Source organism: Anolis sagrei, chromosome 2 (genome assembly GCF_037176765.1).
Source record: "Anolis sagrei isolate rAnoSag1 chromosome 2, rAnoSag1.mat, whole genome shotgun sequence".
NCBI classification, from domain to species: domain Eukaryota; kingdom Metazoa; phylum Chordata; class Lepidosauria; order Squamata; family Dactyloidae; genus Anolis; species Anolis sagrei.
Genome location: NC_090022.1, coordinates 118,042,341 through 118,060,815, shown reverse-complemented (window position 1 = coordinate 118,060,815; position 18,475 = coordinate 118,042,341). Strand labels below are relative to the sequence as shown.

The following is an 18,475-nucleotide window of genomic DNA, read 5'->3' as shown; positions in this document are numbered from 1 at the left end:
ACAGTTGATGATCCAAGGATACAAAATGGACTTGTTTTTTCTCCTGCTTTATTGACCATTTAAAACATCGGACCCCATGAAAAAGTTAGTAGAAAACATTTTCTGTGTGTGTCTGAAGGAGAAGCATTGTTTACTATCTTCTATTCCACTGCCATTTTTCTTAGAATATCCGTTTATACACATCCTTAATTTCTACAGTTTAGGATTCAAGTAAGGATCAGATGCATACATCTAGGACACTTCAAGTAGTTTTAAAATAAAGTTGTCACATGAAATGTGTTTATTTTTCTTTTCTGAAGTCATTAAGAATTATCCACTGGTATTGCTCATATGTTTAAGTGAGCATATCAGTGGCTCTAATTCATGAATTTAAGTCACATTCCCTAAAGTGTTACAGCTGAGATAATGGAAGGAATTATGACTTCTTCAAAGGCTTAAAGGCTGTAACATGGTGATTCCGAACCACGCTAATCATTGTCAGAACCTTCCAGAAGAATAAATTAAGACTGAGATGGACTTTTTACAAGACTTAAACACGCTTCCAGCCAACTCTGGTAACATCTGTGTTTCTTTGATGGAGATTTTCTAATATGGTAAAACATCTGCTATTTGGGATTGATTATGGATGAATGTAGCAACTTAGCATTGATTACAGAGACTTGGCTGGAGTCATGGATCTCTCTCATCCTCCCCCCCCCCCCCCAAATTCTGTGTCCAACAGCAGCAGTGGGGAAGTGGGGTTTCAGTGGTCTATCTAGGTGTAAGTAATTATAGAGTCATCTGATGCAGGATTAATTGCACTTTTACCTTTCAGAGTCAATTGTTGGGCCACTTAACTTTCAGATGTTATTGAGAAAGCCACCAACCAAATATGTACATTATTTTATGGTTAGTGTGACGGCACGTGTGGCGCCACATATATTTAGAACTGTTAGTTGCAGGATTTAAACTGCCATTTTATTCCTGTCTACCTTGTATATGTAGAGTTAAATTTCATTGGTTATTATAGCTGTCAATTTATTGTTGTTGTGCACCAATTGGCTTGTTTCCCCAGTTCTTTTGTTTAGGCTCCTCCCCTTCCAAGGGAGAAAGGAAAGGTATCTCTCTCACCTTTTTTACCTCAGAAAAAGACTCATTGGATGGACGTGTTCAAAGCTTGGCCCAAAGCCCCTGGTCAAGGCATTTTTTACTACCAACTCTTAGGTTTTTACCCCTGAGTCTTATTCTTTATGTTCAGACCACCCTGAATGGAATTGTGAAGATCTCAGGCGCCTTCTTTCCGGTTCTTTGGCACCATATGAAGGTCTTGTCCTTCAACTTGGGCCACTGAACTGGGGTTGTGGTTTGCTCTGGCATTCACAACCATAGAGAGAGAGGGAACAGGAAAAGCTTCTCAGCTTATAACTCCTAGGACCCTGGACTTTAGAGTTTATGAAGTATTTTTCCCTGTTGAAACATCACGTTTGTGCCTAAGAAAGTGAACTCATTGCCAACAATAAACACCATTTCGAGTTACTTGTTGTGTTCTGGTCCTTGGGAGTTCCAGTTTCCCTAAAGGAGGGCAAGAAGCAATCCCCTGGGGAAAGATGTCACGTCCATGCCTCTTTCTCTATAGCCCCAGGCACGATGGCACAGTAGTAAAAAATGCCCACTTAAAGTGGTAAAAGAAGAACTAGCAAGCAAATCTCGCCAAAGGGTTTCTTTTGCCAAGCCAAAAAGAAAAAATAAAGCCAAAGAGAAGGGCCTCCAGGCCTAAAATCAAGCTGGGGACTCAAGCAAGCCACGAAGTAACGAAATAGCTAATTATAATGCATGTTTTAAATGTGTTTATTGATGTTGGGATATGATAAGTGCAGGCCAGCTTACGTGTTGCCTGAGCTGAGGCATTGCCATAGCGATGGAACAGACTGCTAGAATGTATCCAAGTTAGAGAAGCTAAAGGGGCGGAGCTAACTGCCACTTGGCAGGAGCAGGCATTTTAAATAGTGAGTTTCTTTTGATCAGTCTTTGGTGAAGGCAGAGGGTACTATTGAATAACCAGAAGAGAGTCAGGAGCAAGTGACTACCTCTCTGGAAATGGAAAGGTTAAAGTTACAGCTTGAAATGAGAAAAATTGACATGGAAAGAGAACAAAGAGAGAAGGATAGAGAGATTGCACTAGAAAGAATGAGGCATGAGGAACACATGTTAGAACTGGGGATGAGGAAATCAGAGAGCAACAAGACACAGTCCTTTCTTCTCAACTGAACTTACAGCTTCAGATCTGAAACAATTTCCCTGATATCAAAAGGAAGATAATGTTGAGGCATTTCTGGCCAATTTTGGAAGAACATGTCAGGATTTTGAGGTGCCAGAAACAAGGAAAATGGCACATTTGAGGTCACTTATTTGTGGTGAGTTAAGCAAGATATATGCTGATTTAAGGAACGAGGAGAGTTCCAATTATGATCTATTTAAAGAAAGAGTAAAATTAAGATTCGGCCTAACTGCTGAACAAAGCCGAAAAGACTTTAGGGAAGTAAGAAGAAAGCCCAATGAAACCTACTCCCAGATGGGTTGTTGTCTGGATAAGGCCTTTGATAGGTGGTTGGAGGGCAGTAAAGTAAGCACATTTGAGGACTTGAAACACCTTGTTTGTTTGCAGCAATTTTATGAATTGGTGCCAGTGTAAATGTGTTGGTATGTTAAAGGCAAAAAGATGGATAATGTGGCTCAGGTAGCTTCAGTCCTGGATGAACTGGAAGCAGACTATGAGATGAGGAACATGGATGTGCCATATAAAAAGCATTCGCTGGAAACTTTGGGAACAAGAATGCTGCAAGAGGGGAGGCGCCATCTTTAATTTATGTAAGGAATAGCAACAGTAACAGGAGAGACATAGCAGCACTGGCTTATCGGACGAATAGTAACTACTATAGAAAAGAGATGCCGGGGTTCAACTCTGAAATAATCACTTGTTTCCATTGCCAAGCGCCTGGGCATATTAAATCTAAATGCCTCAAGTTGAGCCCTGAGAAAAGGATGAATTTCCCTCTGAAAAATGTCATGGTCACACAAAAGGTGGGAGATTCAAGAGAGGCAGTGGAAAGGAAAGGTGATGAAGTAAAGGAGCAAGAGGAGCCAGTTAGAATATTAGAGTATGGAAGATAAAAGAGACCAAGATTATAGAGAACAGATAACTGTGAATAGTAACAGAGTTGTAGGTTTAAGAGATACTGGAGCAGAAGTAACACTGATACAAAGAAAAATAGTGGCATCAGATCAGATAGTTCCCAACGGGAGATACTTACTGAAAGGAATATATGGGCCTGCGTTTGAGATGCCCATAGCTGAGATTCCAGTACAGTATAAAGAATATAAAGGAATGTGGCAAATGGGAGTAGTTGAATTTCTGGGAGATCCAGTAATAATTGGCAATGATTTGGCAGAAGAAAGTGAAAAGGTGAATGCTGTTACTGAGAGTCAGGAGCCGGGGAGGAACAGCAGTAGCCCAGATATAGGATGCCTGGATGTGCAGTAGAAGAAAATAGTAATTCTATAACACTGCAACTTACTGACTCAAATGTAGTTGCCTTTGCCAGAGAGCAAGGAGATGATACTCCTTTAAGAGACTTTTGGGGACTGATAGAGACAGAAAATAGAGAAACAGCAGTAGAGAAAATGACAAAACCCAAAACCTGTAATAGGAGATACAGAGAGGAAAGCATTTTCATATAGTAAGGTTTCAGTCTATTAACATAGACCTCTTCACCTCTTCTATTTCTACCCTCCTTGGTCACAATATAATTCACATCAGACAACTTTTTTACAAAGCCTGTCGGTGATAAAGAAGGCCAAAGCAAGATGAAATGAAAAGCTGTTGAATACAGTCCTTTTAAACTTTTATTTGAGAAGAAAGTGAAAGAACTAATGGACATACTAGAGACTATTTCGGAGGGTAGAGAAGAGATCAACGAAAGAGACGTTGCAGATTATATTGAAAGACCAAGAAGATATACGGACATTGCTCAGGATACTGTTTCCTAGAGACTTAAACCACCACAGCAGAAGCTGGAGGAAAGTCGAAATGCTAAAGTCAGATACAGAGTCCTCAAAGAGAGGGACAAGGTTTTGCTGTTGAAGCCGAGATCCGACAAGATGGGAATGGTTTGGGAAGGACCCTATGTGGTTGTAAAAAAGTTGTCTGATGTGAATTATATTGTGTCCAAGGAGGGTAGAAATAGAAGAGGTGAAGAGGTCTATGTTAATAGACTGAAACCTTACTATATGAAAACTGATTCAGTCTTTCCAGTAAGATGGTAAAGGATTATCAAGTATATTTATTGTTGGAATAAGGGTATTTGAATGAACAAAGTATAATCCCAGATGTATCTTGCTGTATATATTAAAAAATAGAAGGGCCAATTAGTGAGTTTATTAATGCAATACCAGGTTGCTTTAAAAGGAATATACCTGGTAGAACAGATCTAAGGAGTTGTAAGTATAGGAGGAGAAAAAATTGATGTCATCTGTATAAAAGATAAAGATAACATAGTAGCAGAATGCTGGGAGGAGACAACTGAAGGATAGGTGAGAGAGGTGAACATCCAAGGGAGGTATGGTGGGGTCCTCTTGTGGCAACCCCAGAGGCACTCCAAGTGGCCAGATACTGGTCAAAGGACATTTAACCAAATACCAAATTTGCAAAATCTGCGTGGTTCCCCCCCCCCCCTTTTTTTTTCTTTTTCTTTTTAATCTCTGTGTTTGTTTTGCTCTGTTAGAATTGTAATACAATGGTTGCTGATGACACGATAAATAAATAAATAAATATGGTGGGGGTAAGAATGCATTGTTTATAATGTGTGTTTATCTTTGAATTGTAACATTATGTATGGTTTATATTAAACCAGTAAATATGAAATGTTAAAATATATGCATGTTTATATATGTGATATAGGTATATATTGGTTTCAATGAGGTTTATTCTCATCTTCAGCAATAATTTAGGGGTAGGAGCGTAATGTAATGAAATAGCTAATTATAATGTGTGTTATAATATGTTTATTGATGTTGGGATATGATAAGTGCAGGCTAGCTTATGTGTCGCCTGAGCTGAGGCATTGCCATAGTGATGAAACCGACTGTTAGAATGTATCCAAGTTAGAGAAGCCAAAGGGGCGGAGCTAACTGCCACTTGGCAGGAGCAGGCATTTTAAATAGTGAGTTTCTTCTGGTGGAAGTAAAAGCCATACTGAGAGTTATATTGGAAACTGTTTAACTAAAGTCAACTGTAACAACATATAAAGGAATAGAGAATAACCATCAAACGTTGTACACCTGTGAATCCTTAAATAAATATTTCCTTGATCAGTTCATTATAATTAAGACTCATGTCCATTTATTGAGAAGAAGATTTACCTCAGAAGAATGCAGCTGAAGATATTGGAAGAAAGGATTCTGGTTGGGGTCATAAGTTACTCCTTTTAAAAAAAGTGCCTCAAGTAAAAACATTTTAAAAGTCAAGCCTCAGCTACACACACCACCACTTTAGTCTCCTCATTGCCCCGGTTTATATATATATATATATATATATATATATATATATATATATATGTGTGTGTGTGTGTGTGTGTGTGTGTGTGTGTGTGTGTGTGTGTGTGAGTGATTTGTTCGTTGTGTTTTACATTACAGTTAGTTTACCTGAATATCTCTCTTTTGGCCAAAGCCTCTCTTCAGTACAGATTGATGGAAGTCTCTCAGGCTCTGCTTACCTGAAGGTCTGCCACTTTATTTATTTATTTATTTATTTCAAAGTTTTATATACCGAGCTTCTCATCTCATAAGAGGGACTCAGCCCGGTTTACAACCATAAAAACACATACAGTCGGTAAAATATCAAAATACACAGATTGATGGAAGTCTCTCAGGCTCTGCTTACCTGAAGGACTGCCACTTTCTACTGCAGATTGGCTTTGGTGGCTCTTCTTCTAGTGTCTTACTCACTGGACATGACCAGAGGAGATTTTTCAGTGTTTAATTTGGACAAAAATGATTTGTGAACATTTCCTTGCACAGAGTGTCTGTTTTTGAGTTAAATGTTCTGTAAGTGATGGTAAAACCTCAGGACTTTTAAAAATCTTTTCTGCACAAAGGTATCAGAAATCAACAAAGCTTCCAAAGATGGAGAACTTTTTTCCATTCTTGTCACAAGAGTCAATGGCACTCCCAAGGTGAAGACTGAACCTACTGTAACAACGGAGGATGAATATTTTCAAGCATCCAAAGTGAATACGGTAAGTAGAGCTATTTATTGTTGATCTTGCCTGTAATGTCCAATTTCTGTAATTATCTCTTAGATTGCCTTTCCCTGTATTAATGCTTTAATTCTTTCCAAACATAATTTGCGATTTTCTATTTAAATTTTGATTTCATGTATCCAAGAGGTAAGACTGGTCGGCAACAAATGAAGCTTTAGTCAACTGGTTTCTCATCTCTCTCTCATATAGTTTAAACCCAAGAGGGTAGGGATTGGAATCAGAATGACGTCGGGAGTGTTCCAGTCTGCTTCAGAGGTTCTAGCAGCTAAAGAAGAAGACGATGTTAACCCTGTGAAAGAAGAGGCAAGCCCAAACTGGATGGAGAACTCTCACTGTGATCCTGAGCCTGTAAAAATTGATAATGTTCTTGAGAACAAGCTAAAAGTGACCAGCGAAAATGTTGATGAAGTCTCTGAGAAGGGAAAGCACAGCCCCTCCAATGCTATTATTTCTTTAGGAATTAGTCCCACTAAAAAGGACAAGCCCACTAAGAAGAAGAAACTGTTAGCAGAAGCAGCAAGGAAAGAGTCGCAAAACATTGCCAAATTCTTTTCAGTCCCTAAAGACGGATCCAAATCCTTTGATTTGACAAAAGAGCCAAACAGTTATCTCAAGGAACTACCTCAGTTGCCTTCTCAAAGAGTCTGCAAGGAGAAATCATTGTCACAGGAAGCTGAAATTGTTCCCAAAGAAGAAATAGACACATCCCAGTTGGAAAAAGACAGTTCTAAGAAAACAGAAGTCCCGAGTCTGAGAAGTCACAGCTCAGGAGCAGAATCCTTATGTTTCGGATCAACCCTTGAAAAATCAAGGTGAGTAAACTCAAGCCATGTAATCCACACTATATGCTCGGGCCTTTTGGGGAGTATTTATTTCTTTGAGTGAGGACCAGACTAGCAACTGATAACCAGATAATTTTTTTCATCAGCTGCTCCCAAAATGTGGTATGAGCTGCCATCAGAAAATCAACAGCTGGGTAAACTTTCAAAACAGCAGTAATTAAATTAAGAGTTTTAAAAATCTGATTTGGTTTAAATATGTATGCCTTTAAGTTGATTGTATATCTTAATATTTATCCTTTAAAAATTGATTGTGCATAGAATAATAGAGACCTCATGGGCCATCCAGTCCAGCCCTTTGCCAAGAAGCAGGAAAATTGCCTTCAAAGCACCCCCAATAGATGGCCATCCAGCCTCTGTTTAAAAGCATCCAAAAAAGGAGCCTCCCCCACACTCCGGGGCAGAGAGTTCCACTGCTGAACAGCTCTCCTTACAATGAGGAAGTTTTTTGTAATGTTCAGGTGGAATCTCCTTTCCTGTAGTTTGAAGCCATTGTTCTGTGTCCTAGTCTCCAGGGCAACAAACCATTGCCTTGCCATTACTGTTCTGAAGAATCATTGTGCATTCAAACCTATCTGATTATCTCCCTAGCAGTGCTAGACATTTGACAGAAAAGGAAATAGCCAACAGTAATGAAAATCATAGTGGGAAGAGACCAGGATCAACTGAGGTGAGATACTGTATTAAAATCACTTTGGCGTTTTTGTTCTCTCACACAGGCAAACATTTCTAGGACAGAAAGAAAATCACAGTTTTTGTTTTTGTTTTGAGCTTTTGCTGCTTATTCATTTTTCAGAGCTTTTACTGAATGTAGGAAAGCTTCTGTTGCAACTGCTAAAATAAGGCTAAGATGTTGCCATTGGAATTTGTGTAATGAACTGAGATGTTTGGAGTAGCAAATACATTGATGACAACAGCACTGTCTTTCTCTATTGTGCTGCCTTTTGTAATAGGACCTTCTTTGAGATTCATCTATATTTGTTGAACGATTTCTTTCCCAAATCAGTGTTATTTTATGATGACTGCCTGATGGAAATCCTCCAGAAGTCTGTCCTTTGTCTCTGGCAAAAAAAAACTGGAGCAGATTTCAGTATAAGTATTAATATGTGGTAAAAATGTAGACACTTCTTGGTAGGTAGTGAAAGAAGCCATTAGACAGATACCTGATTAATACCTGTAAGGTGGAATTTATATTATACCCTGCCCCACTCCAAAAATCACACTACATATAGTAGTAACTACAGAAGTACAAAGGAATTACAGAGAAAGAAACAGATTGGACATTGGTAAATGACTATTTTAAATAAGATGAAGTGACTGGGAAAGGGAAATGTAAGGATAAAATCAATTTTACCCCAGCAAGCAAATAATGGACTAGAGAAGAAGGAGAACAAATAGGGGAAACCTACAGAAGAGGAAAAGGAAAACCTCGTTGAAGACACCGGGAAGTCAGACCAAAAGAAAATGAAACTCTTTATCTTTGTTTCGCAACCTTTTTTTTTAACATAAACCATTCTTTCTTTTCTTTGCACATCTGTCCTGCCCACTTCCCTTCCCCCCTTTCCCTACCTTTAGTCCCCTTTCCTACTGCCCCCATTTCTCTTTCTCAGTTTTGCTATCTTCTTTCTGCTTCCATTTTTATAGAATGCGTTTTATTAAGATGTATTATGGAAAATTTAATAAAGATAATTTAAAAAACAAAAAAACAAAAATCACACAACATATGTTGATGAGAAAGTAAAACTGTTACATTGAGTGACTGAATTCTAGGAAAAACCAATAAGTTCTGCCAGGACAATTTAAATCCAGTATACTGATGACGAATTCTGAGCTGAGGTAAGTTTTAAATGATTTTGGGCCAATGGTTTTCTTTAGGGGACACATGATTTCAATAACTGATGAATTCTGTATTAGCTGCCGCAGCAGTTGGGAATTTTAATAGCTGTGGCTTAAGGTGAGTCAGATGCTACTAATCATTGGCATCATAGTGAAGTTTCTTAAGGATGCCTTTCCCTTTATCCTGATGAGGAAGAGATGATGGGTTATCTCAAGACACACTTGATATGTTTTGAATAGATACAGAGCAGGCACTCCCTAAGAGCCTTTTTTTTTGTTCCTTAGTGTATAGTTTGGGCCCAAAGCTATTAGGTTGCTTTCTTCCTGAATTAATTTGCATTCCACTCTCACATTTATTACTTTTTTATAAAAATCTGTGTTTGTGAAAGAGGTCGTGCATGCGCACACGTGTGTATGTGTGTTTTGTCTTGTCTTTTTGGTTATTAAGCAGATATCAATGTGTAGCTCCGGAATAAATTAATCAGGGCACTGTTTTAAAAAAATCCCAAGCCATTTTATTCAGTGTACCGAGAACTATTCCTATATATGTTTCAGGAGATTTCTCTTATAGGTAGGTGAAAAAGCTGATATGCAGATAATTACATCTGCTATGATCAGTCCTCATTAAGGCTATATTGAGGTAAGTGTGTCTTCTTTGAAAACTGCAAGAGCCTTTCCCTCTGGCCCTCTCCTCTGATCAGGACTACATGCCCACTCACAGTTATACAAAATGCTTATGCACATATGATTGAGTCTCTGCGCATACATTTTAACTAGGGATTCTTGAGTCAAATCTCTGGCTTGGTTCCTTTGTACTTTCATCTTTTAGAGGTTTAGGGAAGTTGTTCTTGTATTAGGAAAGCATGAACAAACTGGGAATCTGCATCATGCAAAACCTTGCACTGGCATACATGTTCCCCTATGACATGGAAATGTAGGAAGTTGCCTTCCACTGAGTCAAACCTTGGCTCAGTATTGTCAACTCTGGAAACAGCAACTCATCAGGATTTCAGGCTTGATTCTTTCCTAACCCCTATCCTGGTGTATATCCTGGTAGCATTCCATTATGGTATTAATCAGGCCTGAGTGCTTTTGAAAACAGATAGGTTGGGTGTTTTGGGGGCATACAGTGTTTATTTAGAAAGTTGACCTAGCTTTTAGCCACACGATGTTTCTTTCATGTCTCTCTGTCCCTCTCTCAAGGATTTGGAGAGCCCTGCTGAAAAGAGGCTCAGGACGACAACTACACCATCCATATTATTGCAATTAGAGGGAAAAGCTGGAGGACTGGTGAAAAAGAAAGTCACTTTTGATCCAAACTTAGCACAAGTTGATAAAGAAGGAACCACCAAAATAATCCAACCACCTACAAAGATATTATCGCTTAAAGAAACAGCAGATATTGTTGTGAAATACCTGACCCCTTTCTACAAAGATGGCAGGTTTGCTTCCAAGGTGAGTTATGAGCCACATAATGTGTTTTCACCCCATTTGAATAGAAATTTAAAATTAGTTTTTGCTTTCTATGTTGCTCTTTAGATTAGATAGTTTCAACAGTATTGAGCCAATGTCTTGAGTCCCTAGTGAGGTTAGGACTATGACTACAAAGAAATATATTCTTCTTCTCCATTGCTTCATTCATTGAGTGTGCATCATACTGTATCCAGCTGAAGAAATATGTACATCTGGCAGCAGTTCTGTATTTTTGGGACTTTCATCATGTCCCTGTGTAATGATTCTTACCTAGTAGGCCGAAGGAGAAGCCTGGGATATCAATGAGGCAGGCCTCCATTTTGGGAGTGTAAGCCAGGGAAGCAGACATCTTGTGAGGGTAAAGTGAGAAGAGGGGAGGAGTTGGAGATCTCCTAGGATTGGTTAGGACAGATGGGAGGAGCCAAGTCCTGGGAGGGAAGAGTGTCAGCTTCTAAGAGAGCAGGGAGATTGAATTTGGGAATTGAAGAAGGGAGATGAGTTTTGGGAACAGAAGAGAGGAGAGGTATTTTTGAGCTTAGGATTTTCTGACAGAGAGCGTTTGTGGCAGGCAAGGCTGCATTATTGGCCAGTCTGGTCAAGTAGTTGCCTGATTGCTTGTGGGTGTTTACACAAGTGGTTTGCTCTCTGGGTAGAGTAGATTAGCTATAGAGAACTCTGATTAGAGTGGGCTAATTGCTCTGAAGACAGCCTGAGTAGGTTAGTCTGGGGAACTCACTGCTTCTGTGTTATTGTAGAATGAGGAGTTTTGGTAGTAGTTAAGTCAAGTAACCTGTTTAAAGAAACCATCAGGATTATTGTACTTTAGTAACCATTCAAGCTTTTGTGCCTCATCAAAGAAGTCAGTTGTTTGTTTGATCTTATCAATAAATCTTTTCTCTATTTCAACTTTTAAAGAAGCCTCAATTGTAATTCATTCCTGTGGGGATAATTGTAGTTTCTTTAACATATTAACATCACAGTCATTTTTGGGAGCTAAGGGAGAGCTGTATTGGGTTGGCAGGGAATAGTTTACCTCAGAGAATCATCATTAATATCCTAAGGTGTTAGGTGGCAGCAGCAAATATACCAGGAGAAGATTGAAGCGGTGTTCATTTCTACCAGGGCACACACATTACATCATATACACATAATACTTCCATGTAAGAAATCCTTTATACTGGTGTCAGCAGGTGGGATGTGATATATTTTCCCCCCTGACAGTGTAAAAGGTCTCTTCTTCTTTCCCCAATCCTTTAAAGTGGTGGCAGCGGCGTGATTTATAATAAGATATAATACGCAATACTTTAAACCCTGCCTCACTATTGATGTTATTTTCAGAGGCTTTTCACAAATTTATGATATGAAGTATTTCTAGATATTTTGACTCTCACCTGAATTTCTGTTTGATCTGTTCTGAACTTATTTGATGTGGAGTAATGTCATTCCAGTTGTTCTGATGCCTCATTATTCGCCTTTTAAACAAGTAGTTGGATCCCCAAATCACTCTTCTGGCAGTTAGAGAGGACTGTCTGATTTTCCAGAAAGACCTCTTTGATTTGGCTTACAAGAACGTAGCTATATGAGATCATTATAGTTCACTATTGGAGCAAAGACCAGCACATTTTTGGGTTCATTTGCATTTTGAAATTTACTGGCTCCTGTGCAATATTAGTAAAGCTCAAGTTTGCATTCTCGGGAGCTTCTGCCATTTCATATGAGATTGAACTTTCAAATTATTTTAAGGAGTTCATACATTAGGTGAGGAGAACTTTTTATTTGTGTAGTACCTCACATGATGTGTAGGAATACGATACCATTGTGCCAATACCAGAATTCCTTGGTGAACATGTTTGATTGCATACTGCATAAAAACTCAGCAATTGCAGGTTATTTTCATCTCTATTTTTTACCGTTTTGGTTCCTAATTGACAGGACCTGTTTAAGGGCTTTGCCCGGCATCTCTCTCACTTGTTGGCTGCAGACAAGAATCCTCTGCGTAAGATCGGTGAGTACTAAGGGCAGAGGTGTCAAGCTTGTGGCCCTCCAGATATTTGGGCCTCCAACTCCTGAAGCCGATTCTTTTGCATGTACTGTCTGTCCTTGTTATTGACGAAAACTTAAAAGTCAGCAGTGGCGTGTGTGTGCTTGCTCACCATTGTCTTGTTTATTACCCTTTCTCTCTGCAGTGAAAGAAGAAGCACAGAGACTGATCAAGGTATTCTTCAAAAACCGGAGTAAGTGTGAAAATGAGAAGGACTGGCAGGACATCATGAGCTTGGAAACATGACACTGGGAATACAGCTGTTTTTTCTGCTTCCTGTAGCTACTGGACCCAAGACCTCCTCTCTGGTGGATTCATTGTGTCTGTTATTTGTAATGATGCAAAAAGGGGGAATAGTGGGGTGGGGATGATAGTTAACAGAAACTATCTCTGGGGAACAGATCTTCAGTGACTACAGCTGCACAACTGACTGAAACAATGCTCTCAAGATTTGATCCTGTGGTTATAGGGTATTTTGACTACTTTACAATCCATTTTGCTTTTTAAAGCAAATATAAAGGGACTGGAATGTAGAACCCAGCTGCTATCCCAAATTATCCTACATCTAGTCTTTTAGTATAAATGCTTCCAGCAGCGGCCTTAAACAAGACCTGCAGCCATACTACTCAGGGTTCCTGTGATGAAGAAGTAATTTCTTACAGAATACTTTTACTTTGGAGAAAATTGGTGTCTAGTTTGATATTGAAAGTAAATCCAAAAAGGTTGCAGCTGCCAGTTTTGATTTTCTTAAGATGTTGATATGTTTCTTTTATTCTGAAAAGTTTCCTCTTGCATTAGAATAAGAAGTTTGACCCACACAAACACTGTAAGAATTAGAGAGCATATTGACAGAAGTGTCTGTTTATGAGTCGGCAATAGATTGTGCATTGAAATTAATTACCAAAGTAAACATTGCATGGAAGCCATGTATAACAAGGTGCAGTTAACATTTTTTATAGTAAAGGAGCAAAGCTGCGCTGGGTGAGGGCAGTCAGGATGTATGTAAGCAGCGGGGAGGGGTTTGTTTGCCCTCAGCTCTAATCCTGCATGCTGTTTTGTTGCTGCAAGGTGCCTCTCCATTCACCCCCATTTAAGAGTTCAAATGTGCATTTGCTGGCTTCTCCTTATGCACCCTCCCTCCCCCCAGTTTTCATCACGATATTACTACATGTTTTTATATGGAGCAATTAACCAGGCCCAGCAAGTTTATTTTAACTAATGTATTTATTATTTACCACACTTGTACCCTGACATTCTCACCCCGAAGGAGACTCAGAGCAGCTTTACAAAGGCAACAATTCGATGCCACATATTAATAAATGATAAATAAGCAAATGCATTAAAATCCAAAGCAATTAAAACAACATTAAAATAGCAATTAAAATCACACAAGCCGAATCATACTTTAAATCATAACTAAGAGAAGGTTATAAAGTTTTTTGTTCTAATGTTCACTTTTGTTTATAATATGCCATTATAATTTGTAGTGCTTTCTAGCTAAGAGTTCTGTCTTTTGGTGAAACTTCAGGAGTGAACAGAGACCATGTGAAAACGTGCATACCCAGTCAATTCTTTGTTATAAACATATTTTCTGTTTCTGTTCATCAAAAGTATACAGAATTTGTGCCCAAGACATTTAAAAGGGGAAGAACGTGTTAATCTGATGTATTTGTACAAACATTTGCAGAACCAAATATATCTTTAAGGAAAATTGCCTTTGCAATGTTACATGTTATTGTTCAGTAACATTGTATTATTACTTTATATCTCTATTTAGGTGTACAGGATGATTCTAAACCATCTGAATACTTAGAGCAGTGGTTCTCAACCTGTGGGTCCCCAGATGTTTTGGACTTCAACTCCTAGAAATCCTAACAGCTGGTAAACTGGCTGGGATTTCTGGGACTTGTAGGCCAAAACACCTGGGGACCCACAGGTTGAGAACGACTGACTTAGAGGGAGGTTGTAACTGACACCTGATTTCCTGAATGGATTCCTTACAGATTCTGTGTTGACAAGCACACTTCATGTGTGGCAAAGAGGTAACGCCTCTTACGTGATCCTTGGTTTTTGTACATGCATAAAACATATGTTGGCAGGAGTGTACATAAAATATTTTTGAGCGCACCTTGAAACAACGTGGAAAGTATTTTTTTGTATTATCTGCAGTATAGTGTTGCTCACTGTGGTGCTAAAGAGCCTCCCAATAGCATGGATAATAGGGGCATGGGCAAATCTGCTATGCATAGTTATTGGCACAGAAGAGAAGGTCTGTGCCTGTAAACCTTGGCAGCAGTTGATGGTAAGATTGCTGCAAATAAGTAGATGTTACAGGGATTACTGCTGCTTCCCTATTCCCATACTTTTCTGAGAGCCATAGTGTACAGATTTTATTCTGACAGTACACAGTGACAGCTGCTTTCTCAGCCAAGCATTTCTAGCAAGGAAAAATGAACCTGGCTGCAAAGTAACTTCCATGTTCTGGGCACATGACTTGAATGCTTTTATTTTAGCAAAGAAAGGGGCACCCTTTTTTTCCTTTATGTACTAAGTTGTGCTCTGAGTTGTCACAGATGTGTATTGGAAGAGTCAATTTAGTCAGAATATATTGACTATCAACTCTCTACATTTTCAAAGCCATATTGCTTCAATGTGTCTCTTGCACTATCCTGATCAACCTCTCAGAATTGTAGCAAAGCTGTCCAAAGATTGTGGGCCAGATGAGACTTTCTATATACATGCTCTCAAATAGCAACCTTTACAACTGCATTTTGTAGACATGTGCCTTAGCTCTATTCCCTACAGAGGTCACTGTATGTTCTTACTATGTGAGCTCATAGACAAACACAGAACTGGAAAACAGACCTTCGAACCAGTGTATGTGTAGAACTGGTCTTTGTTACTTTAAAAACTGCGTGCAATCTGCAAATAAAGCGAATGTTAAAAGTGGCTGCTCTCATTATTTTTTAAGAAAGAGGTACTATTAATTGGCAAGGTAAAGCAGGACAGTGGGGTGTTATGTGTTTTCTGGGCTATAGGGCTATGTTCTAGGAGCATTCCCAGTCTATTCCCATGTTGAAGTAATTAATAAAGTAAAGTTTTCCCCTTGACATTAAGTCAAGTCATGTCCAACTCTGGGAGGTGGAGCTCATTTTCATTTCTAAGCCGAAGAACCGATGTTGTCGATAGACCCCTCCAAGGTCATGTGGCTGGCATGACTGCATGGGGTGCCGTTACCTTCCTGTTGGAGCAGTTCCCATTTATCTACTCACATTTGCATGTTTTTGAACTGCTGAGCTTTGATCTGCAACTTCAGCAGCTCAGCGGCTTAACTCACTGTTAGGACTGCGGGCTCTGATTAATAGGAAGTAATTAATAGTGTGTTAAAAATCAAAGGGCTTGTGAATGACTTTTAACTCTCAACTATCGTACATATCCAGCGTTGCCCAGGTCTCCTTGGGACCACTGCCCTCCTTGGGACCACTGCCCTCCTCCCTTTTCCAGGAGGCCTATCTCATCACAGTGTCTCCATGGCAACACTCTCTTTATGGCTCTTTTCCCCCCTCCTTCTTACACATGTCACGTTTCTTTCTCAGTAACATCACAGGGAGCTATTCTGTGGTATAACCAGACAAACATACATGCATACTTTCACTTTTATATATATGGAAGATACAACTTACATATATTTTCTCTTAAAAATTCTTTAATTCCTTTCTTTCAAGTAAATCAGAACATATGACAATCGGAAAGGATGGTGAGCAGAAGATAGTAGCAACAGCAAAACTAGTAATAGTATAAAATTGAATGAAATAAATAAGAACAGAGGGGAGAAAGGCTGAGTGCCTTAAATCAACAAGCAACCCCTTCCAGGGACAACAATGGGTGTGTCTGTATTGAAGAATAATTGCACGTTGAACCCATTTTAACTTTCAGAACTTCATGCTATGAGATCCTAGGATCTGTAATTTAATGAGGCACTAGCAGTCTTTGGCACAGAAGGCTAAAGACTTGTAAAACTACAACTTCTTCATTAATTCAGTGGATGAAAAATGTCGTCTTCTAAGCCTCGGAGTCTGTAGCTTCTTCTGCAATGATGGCAATTATATGGTACAATAATTTAGCCTGTTAAGATAGAAACCTGAGTGAAACAAAGACTCCTCTCTTCCAGATCTACCCCCTCATAATCCATACTTTTGTCCTTTATAAACAAACGAATTATATGCATTTAAAATTTTCACTCAGCTATCTCATAGGAAAAGAAGGCCGAACTGCTAAAATATATATAGCCATAGCCTATTACTGCTTTGCTCTTCTGGAGCCTTACAAAAATGTGTCATTTTCCAGAACCATACGTTTTGTACTATTATTGTCCTATAAAGATAGTGTCATTCCTTCTAAATGAATAAAACAAGCAATACTGTTAGCTATCCTGAGTGGGACTGAGTTGTAGGTTTTAAAATCTGGGTGACCAAAGAAACCAAAAGATCTCTATTGGTTTATGATTTGCCTCAAGTACATAATACACACACACACATATGCACACATACACACATATATATTATGGACACTGAGGCTGCAAAACAGGCCTTCCTATTTGAAAGCTTGGGTTACACAGTCTTCCAGTAGCAGCCCATGTCTAGTCCCATGCAACAGGCTATCATATTACTAAGGTTTGTCTGGAAATTCAATTCAATTGCATGGAATAAGTAGGCCTTTCTGGTTCTTGCAGTTGGCTGCAAGAACCAGAAGGGCTTATTTATTCTATGCAATTCCTGCATTGTGATTGTAGAAACAACTGGTTTTCCCCTTGTTTTCCTAAATGTTGCATTTGTATAAGGCCACAACTTTCACTAGAAATCCACAAACTGTTGTGTTTTGGGGGAAATACGAAAGCTGAAGCTACCCCTTATACATCTGGATATTTAAATTGAAGTGGAGGTTATATCCAGAGTGACTATGCTGCCAAAAGGTTGGTGGAAGTTGAAGTCTAAAAAAGTAACTTTCCAAGTTTAGACTCCAACTAGTATTACCTGTTTCAATTCAAACCAGATAGTTTTAGGGTTATTTGGTGAGCCATAGTTCACTTCCAGGCCAGGAGTTCCAGATTCACCCAGAGGGGGCATGGTCCTCATTCTCTGTATCTCCTTCAGTGGAATTCGGCAGTGAAGGTTCTGGGCATGAAGAGAGAATCTGCCATTAGGACAGCACCTTGCATATCATCCTGAAGACTGCAAAACTTATCTCTTCCTTTCACTGCTGAATGCACAGTAACAGATGGGCTTTTTAACACTAATAATCTTATTTCTGGCTTGTGAAAGAATTATATTCAGAGTTTAGAGCCAAACTAATCAAAGGGTCTTCTCTATTAATTGGACAAAGGACTTAAAAATAAAAATAAATGGCAAGTCAGGGCTAGGCTTGTCCGTGGGGAATGGGGCTTCTTGTACTTTGTCCCCCACTAAGAAACCTCCTCAAAAACTAAAACAATGCCTATAATTTAACAATATTCCGTAATGTTGCTGCCATGACAATGAAAAATTCATGAATATTTGTGAAACGATTTCAATACTTACAAAGAATGAAAAGCTATTAAAATAAATAACAGTTATTTTGGGCAGCCACAGCATTTTCATGCTTTTTTTTTTTTTTTTTTTTTTTTTTTTTGCTGACTATCACACTGAGCACTATCATGAGTGGCACCTTAAAATGCAGGTGGGATGCAGAATTGTGATAGCTTTCAGGGACCAAAGCCCAGATGCATTAGATTGTGTTGGGCAAAGTACAGCCCACTGAAACTCCACACTTCCTTAAACAGTAAAATCAACATTCAGGAATGCTAGGAATTTTAGTCCCAGCATCTGGAGGAATTCACTTTTCCTATCCCTGCATTAGTTTGTTAAGGTACAGTACTTACATTAACCTGTGGATAAATCTACCCAGTTCTTTGGGTTGATTCTTTTAACTAAAATTTCTACACTTATGCATGT

The 18,475-nt window shown here is 38.9% G+C and overlaps 2 protein-coding genes across 4 annotated transcripts in view; one reads left to right on the top strand and one right to left on the bottom strand.

Annotated features, from left to right (window-relative positions):
• The window catches only part of RECQL5 (RecQ like helicase 5), a 70,674-nt gene extending 55,240 nt beyond the window's left edge, over window positions 1-15,434 (top strand). For 2 of the 3 annotated variants that reach the window (XM_060764674.2, XM_060764676.2), the window contains exons 15-20: window positions 6,132-6,272; window positions 6,486-7,108; window positions 7,727-7,805; window positions 10,175-10,426; window positions 12,377-12,449; window positions 12,631-15,434. In XM_060764674.2, coding sequence (XP_060620657.2) covers window positions 6,132-6,272; window positions 6,486-7,108; window positions 7,727-7,805; window positions 10,175-10,426; window positions 12,377-12,449; window positions 12,631-12,731 — 1,269 coding nt within the window. In that variant the 3' untranslated portion in view covers window positions 12,732-15,434. The remainder of the gene's footprint in view (window positions 1-6,131; window positions 6,273-6,485; window positions 7,109-7,726; window positions 7,806-10,174; window positions 10,427-12,376; window positions 12,450-12,630) is intronic. The other variant, XM_060764675.2, reaches the window with a different exon arrangement.
• A 1,086-nt stretch (window positions 15,435-16,520) lies between these two features.
• The window catches only part of MYO15B (myosin XVB), a 100,864-nt gene continuing 98,909 nt past the window's right edge, over window positions 16,521-18,475 (bottom strand). Inside the window, exons 55-56 of the mRNA XM_067464812.1 lie at window positions 17,519-17,659; window positions 16,521-16,610 (exon numbers count right to left, since the gene is read on the bottom strand). Of these exons, the coding sequence (XP_067320913.1) occupies window positions 16,548-16,610; window positions 17,519-17,659 (204 nt within the window). The 3' untranslated portion in view covers window positions 16,521-16,547. The remainder of the gene's footprint in view (window positions 16,611-17,518; window positions 17,660-18,475) is intronic.